We start from the raw sequence: 13,941 nt of genomic DNA, 5'->3' as shown, positions 1-13,941 counted from the left end.
TACCTAGCCACATACCGTATTCTTGTTTGGGTGCAGTAACACCATGCACATCTCGTGTAACACACACCCCTGTTACCAGGGTACGTGTACCCCGTCACAGTCACTGTTTCCTTAGCGACGGGGGATTGGGTTACTGTGGCGAGATCCGTGTGGACCTCGGTGTCAAGTTTCTTGGCTTTGATAGCCTGGAACGATGTCTAGTTTTAGACTTGGGTTCAAGGTATGACCTTATCCTTGACATGGCATGGTTGAAATTCCTTGAGCCATGTATTGATTGAAGGTCGAAGACCTTGGGCGATACGCGCGCGCCACTTAGTGGAGCTTTGGTGAATCATGATCCCACCAATGAAAGGAAGCAGAAGCGCTATTGGCGCGGGCACTGGACCGGGGCGGTCAATATGTAGATATCGGAGTATCCAAGTTGTCAAACACCGAAGGTGTATTGGACAAGAGTCCCGAGTATCAAAGCAGTTGCTGCATGCCAAGAGTGGCATGGTCGGACGAGGTCAGAGTTATCTTGCGCAAGACACTTTTTAGTCGCGTGGAGTGGCACGTTATCCACTGGACGATGCTGAGTGCGTGTTTCCCCCTGATCTCGACGAGACGTAAAACCTCCTTGGAGAGGAGACGGCGATGCCGTATATTATCTGCGAGATGCAGGGCGTCGACCCTGACCCAGGGTGTGTCTACCATAAACGATAGCGCACAGCTACATACGCTCGCCAGCGGTATGACGGGGAGAAGACGGCGACGTCACTTTTGAGGCTATTTTCGCGGTGGATGCCCTCTTCGAGTGGACGAGATGTCATTCGAGAGTTCGGCGGTGTCCTGAAAGCAGGCGCATTAGCCGAAGAGGAGATCGATTCGACGTCGCTTCTGGATAAAGCTGTCCCGGAGAACACCAAGAGAGTGCTGAATGCACGAAGTGGATCGTTAAATTCTGAAGAATATTTCGGATCCGTACTATCCTTTTGTAAAGGAATTTCAAGACGTCGCCATCAAAGACCCGCCGTCTGTCATACCTCCGGACCGAGGTGTGCGTCATAGTTCCGGGAGCTAAATACTGCGAAACACCCAATGGTCCCTGCCAAAGGAGCCGTGTGACGTCGTCGACACCTTTTTTGTGCGGAGTACGACGCAGGAATGGTTCGTGAGAGCAAGTCTCCCGACACCCACGTCTTGTTTCCGGAAACCGAACGACAAGTAGCGTATCGTTCAAACTTGCGATAAGTTAAACGCTGCCACCATTCCGGCCAGACGCCGATCCCTAGGGAGGACGTTCTCCAGTAAAATATGGTTGGATGTACAAAGTACAGTGCACTCGACTTGTCGCTGGGTATTACCAATTGCTTATGAGAGCGAGTGATGTTTCGTTGACAGCGGTGAGTACTTCGAGCGGCATGCTCTGGAAGTGGCTGGTGATGCCTCAAGACCGTCAAATGCGCCAGTATCATTTAATCGCCTTGTGACGCAGTTGTTCAGCCCCCCAGGCGTATGCACAAACACACTTCAACGACATCTTTCGTCCGCAGACGTGCGGGGCACGGGAGGACAGATTAGGATAAATCACATCGTTCATTTCAGAGCGATGTTCTAGTGCATGCGTACGAATAAGCTGTATGCTACAGCGGATAAGTGCATCTTCGGCGCGAAAGAAAACCTCTTTATAAAGTGCTTCATTGGGAAGCGTGGTCTTCGAGCGGAATTCGCTAAGGTCCAGGTCATTGTGAACTGGCCGGCTACAAATAACCAAAAGCGATTGCGCAAGTGGCTTGGCCTCGCCAATTACTTGCTTAGATATAGCGCGAGTTATGCAGAAACGGCACGGCAATTGTCGAATCTTCTTAAGAAGGATGTGGTTTGGTGTTGAGATACCGAGCATTGGGATGCTTTTGACAGGGCCAAAGACGGCCTTCACGCACCAATACTGGCTTTGCAAACCCCCAATCGTCCTTTAGTGTCGTCTGTGACGCTTAGGACTTTGCCATCGGCTGTGCACTGCTGCAAAAAGACGCCGAGGGGCAAGATCGGGTGATCGCATTCAAATCTCACCAGCTTAAGGCTGCGGAGAAGAACTACTCAGTTCACGACAAGGAATTCCTTGCGATGAAGTATACGTTTGACAAGTTCAGAGTGCATCTGTTCTTTTAAAGCCGTTTGTGATTTATAATGATCATGCGTCACTACGCACTGCGACTCAGTCGCCTCTCCTGTCGCAGAGGACGGCCAGGTGGCTCTCCTTCTTCGCAGAATGTAACACCGAGGTGAAGTATAAGCCATGAAAGCAGAATGCTTTGGCTGATGCGCTGTCGCACAGACCAATTTATGAGCTCGCTCATGTCACAACGGTGACGTCGTCAGCGACGGATTTGATCCGCGCCGCATCCGCGAGTGATGGTATGTGTGTAGCGCTACTATAAGCTCTCGGGAACAAGGGATTTGAGAGCTCGGAAAAGATATTGTCGGCGCGATTGCGCGAACGGCTACACCGATATTCGTTGATTAACGGGTTGCAGCACCGATTCAACGGATTCGCCACAAATTGTGGTTTCTCACGATGAGGATTCGAAATACTGTATCATCTGTGAGGCCCACGACATCCCACTCACTGGTCATCTCGGTCGTGAGAAGACGTATAGCTCTGTGAGTTGCCATTACTGGTGACCCAAGCTGTTAAATAGACGAGCACATATGTGTGCACATGTGTGACGTGTCAAAGGGTAAGACACTCTCCGAATGCGGTGGTGCCGCTGGCTAGTTTACCGGTACCCTACGGGTGTTGGTATTCCATGTGTTTGGACTTTGAGTTTTGCCTATCGGAGGACTCGGCGGGCAAGACGAGTGTTGTGGTCTTTGTGGGCCATCTGAGCAAGATTGCTCATCGTGCTGCAGTGCCACACACCATCGACGGTGTGGGTACAGCGAAGCTGTTTGTGGATCGTGTCTTCCGACAATATGAACTCCCGGAGTCAATAGTCTCTGACAGAGATTCACGATTCACTGGAAGGTTTTGGTCTACAATCTTCAGGGTGCTGGGCACCAAGTCTACTACGTCAACAGCGGACCGTCCGTTGACCGAGGGTCAGCCGAGCGCGTGAATTGCGTCGTTGAAGACGCTCTTCGCAGCGTCTGCACTGAGACGCTGGAGCACCATGCTGCCCTTTGTGGAGTTCGCTCTGAACAATGCAGTGCATGAGTCTAACTGCTACAAAACGCTCTACTTGAGCGGGCTTCTTAATCCTCGCGTCCCGCTGACGCTGCCATCCCACGGCTCACTGCAGTAATAGCCGAGCGGCGAGCTGATGTCAGCCCACTCACTGTTCGTAAAAAATCGATGACTTCCTGTCTACCAGACTGAGTGTACTACGACACGTTCGCAATGCGATGAGACATGCAGAATGAATATACAGACGGAAAAATCAGAAGAAATGCGGAAAACATTGAGGTCAAAGATCTGGCTTTATTGAATGCTATAACCTTCCTACGTATGCAGATTCTGTTCGAAGCTCCGTCTACGGTTTATTGGACTTTTTAAGGTTGCGGCCAAGCGAGGCATTGCGCATACGCTAAATCTTTCCAGAAGAATGCGCACCCACCCGGTGTTTTTGTGGGCTTGCTTAAGCCGTACTGTGATCCGGCCTAAGTGAACACGAAAGCGTTGGCACCGGGCGGTGCCCAATGGCGCTCAGCCACCCAGAAGCTGAACCAGCGACTGGTTTTGAGCTCGAAGTACATCGATTTCCATTTCTAACGGCGCCAGGCGCTCCACCGTCGCATGAAGCGACGAATTCGTCTGCTCGACGGTTAGGAGCCGCTCCGAGAGGGCGCAATAGTCCTAAACGTGAGGCAGTTAGTGCACAAAAGGCTGCAGGCTTTCGAGGTCTTCCGCACGGCGGAATGCAACCTCGGCGAGATGATCGGCGGAGTGCCAATGACGATGGACTTTGTCCTCCAGAGCTCGAAGAGCATCGAGTGTCACCGGACGGCGATCGACCAAGTCGTCATCGTCCACCACCGACTTTTATCGATGAGAATGATGGCGTCCACTATCACGTGGAACGACTTGTAGGTCGACGTCGTCGACGGGGTTTTACCTAATATCTTGTGAAGTGGCGGGGATAGCCATACTCGTAGAACTCGTGGGACTGAGGTACCATTTCGGCAAGACTGCCCAGACGTCGTGGACGCTAACGATCAGAAGGATTATGACGCTTCGCGTCGTCTTAATCGCCGCGCTCTCGGCGATAGCCAGGGAAGTCGAAGGGTCATGAGCTGAGCTCAAACTATGACCCTGAGCTGTTGTGGTCGTAGACTCACGTGTGTGAGAAATCACAGAGCTCGCGGGAGCGTGATAAATTATTCCATATGTCGCAGGGCAACAATTCATAGGAAACGACGTTGCGCGTTAAGAAGGGCAAACTCAAATCAAAGATGGCGTTCTACGATCACGTCCATGTCCTTGTGGCCCCGCACTAAGAGAATCAGCGAGGAAACTTCCGGTGTAACTGCACCCGACGCTCAAAGAGATCTTCATTATCTGCAGCGGTTTCACAAGGGGTGAGCACAACAGGAACAGTCCGCATTGCAGGTACAAGATCACCTCCTCTTTGAGCGCGAAGTCGAGCGCGGTACCTATTCATTTGGACCCCTTGGGTTTTAGAGAAGCAAACTCGGAGAGCTTTTTGCTGGCCAAGCTCAGCTTGTGTAGTGGCCAGGGCCCGACTACGTAGACGCTTAACGAGCGAGTGACTGTGTCTTTCGCCTAAGTAGCTGGATCCGCCGAGCGGAAGCCGTATCCCACACGAGGGCCTAGGACCGAACGTGGATACGAGTGCATGAGAGCCGCCTGTGGGTAGCCTCAAACTGCTGCTCCTGTACCTCATCGAGGGGATAGGTAACAATAACACTTCCCCCGGAAGTCAAGAGTTCGGGCAACGGACATAGCATCCGCAAGGTTCGAGCAGGGCTCACGTCGCGCCGTTGGCGCACCTTGCCCTCCTCTTCTTCCTGTTCTTGGGAAAGGAGTATCTGACTCAGAGTCGACTTCCTTTGAACGTTGCCCGTGGCGGCCGCGGTGTGTGGCGCCCGGTTGACGAGGGCTTGGGATGTGCTTCTCGTAAAGCCGCGGGTGTACTATTTGGAGATGCACCACGTGCAGAAGACGAAGAAGGGCTCGGTCTGTTGTGGCTGAACGCCATTGCTATGGATAATTAAGCATATAAATACTATATTATCTATATTGAGCAAGCCTTAAATAAATATAATACTTTTGCTAAAGAACGAAATTTTATGCTCCAATTTATGTCACGTATAAACCAATTTCATGAAAATATCGTGTAAGTAAGTAAGTCAAAACGAAGTATGAGCAGAGACTCGAATACAGCGGAGGTGAATGATGTATCGCAAGATGCAAAAGAGCTAGCTGATGAGCCGAAGCGTGAGAAGGAATCTGCAATATCTGAGGAGCAAGTCGACGTCGAGATGATCGCGGATACACCTGCATCATCTGAGAGCGTAATAGAATCAGCACTGCCTTGTGCCTCGATGGAGAATGTGGATACGGGAGAGTTAAAGAATTCCGAAGAGGCTGTTTGTGATGTTGCCGTAACGACTACTATCGACTCTCCAGCATTAATGATGTCACGCGATGATATGGCGAAAATTGAGGAGGACAGCGGTCGGTTGAAATTTGACGTGATCACGAACGATGGAACAGACGAGCATATGATTCAGCTTACCACACTGAAAAACATCTTTGCGAAACAACTTCCGAAAATGCCGAAGGAATACATTGTCCGACTAGTATTTGATAAGAACCACCGATCAATGCTCCTTTTGAAAAATGGGAAACACGTCATCGGAGGCATCTGCTACAGGCCATTTGAGTCCAACCACTTTGCAGAAATTGCGTTTTGCGCCATAAATGCTTCCGATCAGGTGAAAGGATACGGCACACGCCTTATGAATCACTTGAAGGAATATGTTAAGATCAAAAACATTACATACTTTCTCACTTATGCCGACAATTATGCCATTGGCTACTTCAAGAAGCAAGGTTTCACAAAAAATGTATCGATGGATCGGCCAAATTGGTACGGCTACATTAAGGACTACGACGGTGGAACTCTAATGGAATGCACGATCCACACTCAGATTAATTATTTGAGGATCACGTCGATGATTCATCAACAGCGCAAGGTAGCTGTCCTCCCTTATTGTGAGACACATTGTGCCATCCGTCACTATCCTGTGAACTTTGTTTGCAGGCAATTCAAGATAAAATACGTGAACGTTCTCGCGCCAAGACAGTATACCCTGGTCTGACGATGTTTGCAGATGGCAGGCTAATGGACATTTATATGGTTCCCGGCGTGAGTGAGTATATACTCTTGAAGAAAGGGAGATTTGAGTGCTGTTAATGGACATTGTGTTGTATGTAGAGGAAGCTGGGTGGTCACAAGCAACGATTCGTAATAGCCGCATTGGGTGTGTTTGTGTTCGCTCATACAGTAAAGTTAACTGCATTATTACTTATTGTAACGAATTATGGATGCGCAGAACTCGCGACCAAGGCAGCTTAAAGTCGCAACTCTTGCAGCTTCTGAAGGCTGTGTCAAACCATCGTAGCGCATGGCCATTCCATGAGCCTGTTGACACTTCCGTGGTGGTCGACTACCTAGACCACGTAAAAGATCCTGTGGACCTTCAGCTTATTAGCAAGCGCATTGACAGCGGGGCATATATTTCAAAAGCGGCGTTGAAGGCGGATTTAGACAAGATGTGCGACAACTGCACGCTTTACAATACTCCGGACACAAATTACTACAAGTGGGTCCGCTGGTCACCTGGCTTGATTTATTTTGTCGTTCCGCAAACTAACCATGTGCATTTGTCAGAGCTGCTGCCGACCTTCGGGAATTTATTCAGGCTCGAATTCCGATAAGAGATCAGAAGTGATTTTGGGAATGTGCAATATGGGGAATTTCATATCCGTTCTCAGCAAGACCGCACAAGGCTAAATTTTCCATAAAATATTAGCATTATCCTCATTAATAATTATTTTATATAGCTAATACACTTTTTGGGTATTTCAACTGCAAATGCGCTCTTTCTCTGACACACATTTAGTGATTGGCTTTGATGAAAACCCATTCTTCGTATAAATGTTCACCTGCAATTTACAGTAGAAATAGTAAATTTTGTATCTAGTGCTCTTTCAAAATAGAATAAAAATTCGTTGAAATAGCACAGCAAGCTAGCAGTCCGATCCAAACAAATGTGCGATCGTTAACTCGGAGTTTGAGAGTCAAAGTCCTCATGGCGATTCGTTGCATAAACGCTACCAGTTTTTTATGTCTATCGAAGCTAACGCTAATTGGTCGGAAATGTAAAAAGCTGTTTGGAGATGTGCTACATGCCTATTGAATTCCTGAACCACTTCTTCCGTGCATATGTTTGGCATACAACCGTACATCAATCGGATTTGTTCCTTCTCAATAGATCAAAATGATTGAAGTAAAAGTTCTTTACTTGAGTCCTTCATATATCTACCTGAAATGACCGTTTCACGACAGTGCCATTAATATCGCCATTTCTTGACTCGTCGCCAAAATGTCTCGTCTGCTCCACGATATTACTCCGGAGTAGTTTGTCATAGATACATCGATAATATTGGGAAAATCAGCATGCGATGCGGTATATCATCCCGTAAACGGTAAATGGCCGTCCACAATGTATTGAAGTACTGAAGCGAAAACATCAACTGCACCTTTTTGCGAGTTGAAGTTTGCGTCTCTTGCAAGTTCCAAAAGCCTCAATGTGACTAACACCAGACGAAAAAAAGCGACTGACAGTACACTACCAAGACGACCTACCACCAAGTGGCGACCATGCTGGAATCTCTACTGCACCGATTTTTTAAAACAGACAGCAGTCTAAACGAAGTAAGCACCGTATCTGATAAGTCTGGCGAGCAGATCTCTCAAGAGACGGTGTTTACGCGCGAAGCGGACGTCGAAGGCTGGGTTTTTCTCGCAGAGGAACGACACCTGAAGTCTGGATCCAAGCCACGTAGCTTTGCCGACGTTGTCGCAACTGGCCGTTTATAATTCTTTGCCAGCGTCTTTGCACACCAAACAAACATATAATTACAAAAACAACGACTTACATTTTTACGCAGCAGTACACGACAAGCACGACAATATGAACTTTAGCCCCTGACTCATATGACTATCTGACCTACCTATCTCTGTTTACTCTCTTACTTATTTACTCCTCACTCTTCATTTCACACTCGGCTGGGAGATAAGATAGCAATTTTTCGGGCACCATTTGCTTTAAATCAGCATACGCTGCTTTGTGTAAGTTAAGCTTCTGTAAGATGTCTGCGTCGTCGTGGATTTCAAAAGGCGCACTAAAGTTAAAAAAAATGTCTTGCCGATCTTCTGACATCTCACACTGAATCACAGTGTCTTTGCTAGTGTTTACTGCAATAAATGGCAAGAACACTCGGCCTTCATCGCGAACGATTGTAGCTGATGCAAAGTCATCAATTTCTTTTCGCTTGCGTTCGGCGTTTCGTTTTATAAGATTTTTCATTGCAACTTGCTGTACCAGCAGGTCTTGCAAATGCTGCTTCTTTTGCTCCACACTCCGCATGCGCTCCTTTCTTTCTATCTGTCACATAAATAACATTCAATTAAGTTAATGGGCACGAATAGAACAGACCGGAAAACACACCAGAAGCATTTCTGTGTCGTGTTGCAGATTCGATGGCAACCCTTTCCATCGAATTTCTTTTCGCTCTTTTGAAATAATGTCCATGGCCATTAGTACGTTAAGCGCATCGTAAACACGTCGACGAATGTTTTTTTCATCGTATACCTATAGATAGGTACATGGCAAATGAGTGAAAAACGATATAACCCCTTCTTTCGGATAGAATTTTACCGCATCATTTGGTCGCATGGTGATAAACTCGCGAACCAGCTCGTCAGCAACCTCGTTGTATGATGTAACATGCTTCTCTTCCACTTTTTGACATACTTTCATGCTAAAATGGCGCAAACCTTTATTGATCTTAAGATACTTCCTTTTTTTCCCGGGTGATCTAGACCATCAATAACATAGCCACGACATCAATACAGCTGACTCAAAAATTCCGATGAGACGCGTACATTCTCCAGGAAACGTACGGGCTGCTGAATGAGGGACTAAAAGGTGTCATGGCTGCCGACAACAATTTGTTTTCAAATTCTGGTTTATTTGGCGTACAAACAATGCCTGAAGGAGTAGATGAAGCTTTTAATTCAACGAGAGCACCATTTTTCAATAAACCCGCTTCTGTTGCCATTTTTTCGAGACCTTGCGTCTTCATCATGTTCACGAGATCATCGTGGAGACTCGTTGGTGTGGTCGACGCTTTGGCGGTATCCATTTTTAACACCGTGTTTTCACTTTTAATCGCTAATTTTCATCCAACCAGACATGAATATAAGACGTTGACCACTACTAGTTGCACCAAATTGGAAGCATCTACATCGTCAACTTACCTGTCGAAACTTGATCTTTTTCCTCCAAATCTATCTCTATCAGCTTTCTAAGCTCGCGACGCGTCGAACGCTTCATAGTTGCATTCACTTTCGTCTTTTTCGGGTTATGTCTGCTGGAAGATCTGAATGATAAATTCACTTTAACTTGACAAATGTTGGAGTGACCCTATCTCTTTCTCTTCGACCTCCAGGTAGCTTAAAACTTAGCTGTCTCTGTGTGCCGAGTAAGCGGAATGTAGCAAGCCGGTGTAGCGAAACGCTCGGGTCAAACTATAGCTGTGGACAGTGCGCGGCTGCAACCTACAATTAAGAAGCAATTAAAGAGCTTACCATTGGCTGATAAATCCAAACCAGTATCAGCCTTCATTGGTAGATACTTTTTCAAGCTTGGGTGACAGTCATGCCCCGCGACGACGACTTCTATGTGCGCTATTAGTGCGTCTACTAGCTGATTGTACAAAGATTACGAAATGTCTAATGCTACTTCTATTTCTTTGCAGCGTTGGCCATCGCGGCAAGTTTGGCCATGAGTTTATGGAGTTCGAGTTTCGTGCCGACGGAAAGCTTCGTTACGCCAACAATTCTAACTACAAGAAAGATTCTATGATCCGCAAAGAAGGTTGATAGACGAGCATCTTGTAGATTGCTTTCACATGCCGGTACAGATTTAACACGCGCCATACTGCTTACTGCTTGCAAAACTATATTTTAAAAAGTGACGGTATCTCAGTCGGTGATCAACGAGGTAAAGCGGATCATCAGCGAGAGTGAAATCACAAAGTACGTGTAGCAAACAGCAGTGCGTAAGTGGCAGTCAATCGTAAGTCTTTTCTTTTTGACAGAGAAAACGACAAGGATTGGCCTGAGCCAGATCGAGTAGGACGGCAGGAGCTGGAGGTAGTGCTGGATGACGATCACATTTCTTTCACGGTGCTTTGCATTCAACCACTTCCTATATGTACAATAATCGTATCGGCGCGATCCGACTAAGAAAAACACTGCTATATGTTATTACCTCCTACACACAGTGCGCAAAAATTGGCTCGCTGCTGGACGTACAAGACAGTAAGGACCCAGAGGGTCTCCGCGTGCTGTACTACCTGGTCCAGGATCTCAAGTGTCTCGTGTTCTCCTTGATCACATTGCACTTCAAGGTGTATTTTTCGGCCATTACAAATTTGCTGCATCAAGAGGCTATAGCTGCGTTCTCACTTACCTTTTGCTTTTTTAGATCAAACCCATTCCATAGGACAACTGATGCTAGCTAGATACAGCGAACGCGAGCAACCAAAAGTTACTCTTAAAGTTTTAATAAACTGTGCTAAAAGCGCTACAGCGTCCTCTGCCATATTGATATGAAAATATTATGTTTTAAGTGAGCCCAATTCCCTTCAAATCGGATGGGCATGATGAGATTCTTCTCCCATCTGCAGAGATACAAAAACGCTGTTAATACCGCGTGTGTACCCTGCGAGTATAAGCAGCAGAACTAAAGCGAGAAAGAAGCAATTAGCTGTTCAAGCTTCTTAGTCTTCCCGCTGTGGAGATTTTAATTTAGCATAAGACCATCCTCAGTTCGAGTAGAAGCAGCAGCCAAGAAGCAAGAATTTGATCAAGCTTTGAGCGGACGCGAAGGTTGAGGAAGTCTTTGATAAGAAGTAGAATATAAGATGGCTCAAGGTAGAACTTGCCATTTCAAGCTGGTTCTTCTGGGTGACACGGCTGTGGGAAAATCCTGCTTGGTTGTGCGATTTGTACGCGACGAGTTTTTCGAATTCCAGGAGCCCACAATTGGAGGTACGCCTCAAAATGGGTTCTTTTTTTAAAGAAAGGCTGGCTAGCAGTTTTTGTTGGACTAGACACGTCTCTACGAACTGACAATAATGGTGTTATTATCACTTGATCATGTTTAGCTGCTTTCCTTACACAGACAGTCGGTCTTGAGGATGGACTGACGGTCAAGTTCGAGATCTGGGATACCGCAGGACAAGGCAAGACTTACGTGCAATCTGGCAAAGTCATGGTATGCTAAGGGTGTTTTTACTGTTCCTTGCGTAAACTATAGAACGATACCGCAGCTTAGCGCCGATGTACTACCGTGGTGCCGCAGCTGCAATCGTTGTGTACGATGTGACTAATAAAGTACGTATCAAGCTGGTGTTCACATCGTGTTTGTGAAACTATCACTGAATTAATATCGCTGCATTTGATGGTAAGGACTCCTTCGTTGGAGCCAAGTCCTGGGTCAAAGAACTCCAGCGTCGTGGCGATCCAAATGTTGTCATCGCTCTCGCGGGTAACAAAGCCGATCTCGAAGCGCGCCGCAAGGTTGAGTACGAGGAGGCTCACCAGTACGCTGAAGACAATGATATTTTGCACATGGAGACATCTGCAAAGACGTCTGTGAACGTGAAGGATCTGTTTGTTGCTATTGCAAAAAGGCTTCCAAAAAACCCACCTCAACCCGAGCGTGAGGCGTTCCCGATTACTCCACCCCAAGCGTCCAAATCTAAGAGCGGATGCTGCTAGAGCTGTCACAGCCAGCCAACAATTTATTGCATCCTTCAGCTTACTTCAGTGTAATCTTCAGTCATTGTGCACGAGAGCTTTCTCAATTTGAGCGATATTTTCTTTTTCTGTTAAGAAAGGAGTTGATGTGATTTGATTCTGGGGTGTCGCTGTAGAGACAATGGAGCCAGTGGCAGATCATCATTGGCAAGGCTATATTAAATAATACAGCCGCTACCAAAGTTTTTTTTCAAGTAGACCCGTCTAATAACAACCTTTTTCTTTACTACAACGGCGAACTCTAGACAAAATATGGGCACGCGATGTACGGAACATGTACGGCGCAATGTTAAGAAGACAAACAGGCCTACCCTACTCTCGTCTTCTCGTTTATTTTCACGCTATCGTTTTACTCACAAATTTAAAGCCGCCACTGCTGGCATGGACCCTCGCATTGGTAGGTTACTCGTAAAAAAATAGTATCAATTTTTCTTGTGGTCGTCAATACCAACTGTCGAGTTGATACCAAAGATTCGAACGCGATCGAGCTCAGGTAGCTTGGCCAAAATTAGCGTGGCCCAAATGGGAAAGTTTACGAGTAAGTGGCGTGTGTTGTAATCCGTAGCGACCGAGGCAGCCAAAAACAAGAAGGTTGGGATCATCATCAGAAATTTTTTTGTGTTTGTCCATGGGTGGCCCTGGTCGATCTGCTCGTAGAATGTGAGCTCGCGATAGTCGCCCATCGAATTGTCGTCAGGCGATCCCTTAACCCAATGCATAATACCAAACGACACCTACAGCAAAATTTCCATACAATTTACCAATTTGTAAACTAATGTCCAAAGATCACCAGTAATAGGTCATTTAAGCAAACAAGCTACGTACCACGCCATGGATTACGTTGACCGCAGTAAGAGCGTCACCATGCGAGGGGAATATCACGGGCATTGCCATGTACAGTGAGGCCAATAAAATGATGTAGAACGTCCAGAAACCCCTGGAGTCCATCCAGTTGACGTTCTTATTCGTGTCCACGTTAGTTGTCATTGTGTAGAATAGTGGGAGATTAGCGAGTTGCTTTCTTTGCTGCTTCACTTTTAATTTTTTTATTACTCAATCCGGGGTGCTAATTGGCTGAAAGAAAAGGAGTGATGGTAAAGCTATCCTTCCATCGTTTCATTGATGTATTCAATACCTCAACACACACAAAAAACAACTGGATTGTTTCACTGGACGTTATGCAGCATTGTGGAGTAGATATCATCTGTCTTTTTCGGAGGCCCAGATCTAGGAGAGAGCTAAATTGCGGAAGAGGTTGCAACCAGGTATAGCATAAAGGGCGATCAAAGAACTGATGCACTCTTTAAAGCTGGTATGCTGTTACCTAAATAATTTGTATGATCCACTAAAGAACGGAACCGAAAGCCACTTCAGTATTTTATTGCTTAGGTTTGCTCTTCTACTTCAAGTGGCATACAAAAGAATGAGTTCTATCTAAACATATTTACTTTCCTCTCTGTATCATTTTTGCAAAGGGTTCGTGGAATTTTTAGTGTCAAGCGAGCATCTCGACCTGACATTTCGGCCTCTTAAAGCCGTGTTGTCGGAAAACTTTGTCAAATATTGGACTGGCCATATACTCACCACTAACATTGTTGCTGACAGCAGTCAGATGGGTCATCTTGCTCACAGACAACAAAGCCAGTATTACCGTATGCGACTTTCAAATTGTCAAATATATACTTCATACTTAAGGACTACCAGTTGCTCGTTGACACGATTTGTACGTACGCACTAACGAACTTACTCACTTATCCACCGATACCTAGCGCTCAGCAAGCTGTATGAATCGAACCTTAGTAGGTGGCCACTCAAAGAAGTA

General features: G+C 46.5%; 7 protein-coding genes across 7 annotated transcripts; 5 read left to right on the top strand and 2 right to left on the bottom strand.

The window, feature by feature from the left end:
- Window positions 1–3,678: 3,678 nt before the first annotated feature.
- On the top strand, window positions 3,679–4,098 carry PHALS_00594 (uncharacterized protein; the record flags this gene model as incomplete). The annotated part of the gene is made up of 1 exon (XM_024717767.1): window positions 3,679–4,098. The coding sequence occupies one exon, from the start codon at window positions 3,679–3,681 to the stop codon at window positions 4,096–4,098; it is 420 nt and encodes a 139-aa protein (XP_024586819.1).
- A 1,263-nt stretch (window positions 4,099–5,361) lies between these two features.
- PHALS_00593 (histone acetyltransferase) lies at window positions 5,362–6,957 on the top strand (the record flags this gene model as incomplete). Its single annotated transcript, XM_024717756.1, has 5 exons — window positions 5,362–6,198; window positions 6,267–6,375; window positions 6,441–6,486; window positions 6,559–6,828; window positions 6,897–6,957. 5 exons carry the CDS (start codon window positions 5,362–5,364, stop codon window positions 6,955–6,957), a joined length of 1,323 nt encoding a protein of 440 aa, XP_024586818.1.
- A 277-nt stretch (window positions 6,958–7,234) lies between these two features.
- PHALS_15102 (uncharacterized protein) lies at window positions 7,235–8,266 on the top strand. Its single transcript, XM_036407133.1, has one exon. The coding sequence runs from the start codon at window positions 7,890–7,892 to the stop codon at window positions 8,106–8,108; it is 219 nt and encodes a 72-aa protein (XP_036263524.1). The 5' UTR covers window positions 7,235–7,889; the 3' UTR covers window positions 8,109–8,266.
- A 2-nt stretch (window positions 8,267–8,268) lies between these two features.
- PHALS_00592 (transcription factor dp-1) lies at window positions 8,269–9,627 on the bottom strand (the record flags this gene model as incomplete). Its single annotated transcript, XM_024717734.1, has 6 exons — window positions 8,269–8,676; window positions 8,740–8,883; window positions 8,950–9,109; window positions 9,195–9,282; window positions 9,364–9,465; window positions 9,552–9,627. The coding sequence occupies 6 exons, from the start codon at window positions 9,625–9,627 to the stop codon at window positions 8,269–8,271; spliced, it is 978 nt and encodes a 325-aa protein (XP_024586816.1).
- A 324-nt stretch (window positions 9,628–9,951) lies between these two features.
- On the top strand, window positions 9,952–10,800 carry PHALS_00591 (protein mago nashi; the record flags this gene model as incomplete). The annotated part of the gene is made up of 6 exons (XM_024717723.1): window positions 9,952–9,986; window positions 10,052–10,170; window positions 10,268–10,331; window positions 10,394–10,481; window positions 10,580–10,705; window positions 10,783–10,800. The coding sequence occupies 6 exons, from the start codon at window positions 9,952–9,954 to the stop codon at window positions 10,798–10,800; spliced, it is 450 nt and encodes a 149-aa protein (XP_024586815.1).
- Window positions 10,801–11,221: 421 nt separating this feature from the next.
- Window positions 11,222–12,080, top strand: PHALS_00590 (rab family gtpase; the record flags this gene model as incomplete). The annotated part of the gene is made up of 4 exons (XM_024717712.1): window positions 11,222–11,348; window positions 11,465–11,542; window positions 11,617–11,693; window positions 11,769–12,080. The coding sequence occupies 4 exons, from the start codon at window positions 11,222–11,224 to the stop codon at window positions 12,078–12,080; spliced, it is 594 nt and encodes a 197-aa protein (XP_024586814.1).
- A 461-nt stretch (window positions 12,081–12,541) lies between these two features.
- On the bottom strand, window positions 12,542–13,007 carry PHALS_00589 (orm1-like protein; the record flags this gene model as incomplete). Its single annotated transcript, XM_024717701.1, has 2 exons — window positions 12,542–12,853; window positions 12,945–13,007. The coding sequence occupies 2 exons, from the start codon at window positions 13,005–13,007 to the stop codon at window positions 12,542–12,544; spliced, it is 375 nt and encodes a 124-aa protein (XP_024586813.1).
- Between the last annotated feature and the right edge of the window lie 934 nt (window positions 13,008–13,941).

Source organism: Plasmopara halstedii, assembly GCF_900000015.1.
Source record: "Plasmopara halstedii genome assembly, contig: Scaffold_117, whole genome shotgun sequence".
Lineage (NCBI taxonomy): Eukaryota > Oomycota > Peronosporomycetes > Peronosporales > Peronosporaceae > Plasmopara > Plasmopara halstedii.
Note: the sequence above shows the minus strand (reverse complement) of the source record. Positions and strands in the feature narration are given on the sequence as shown.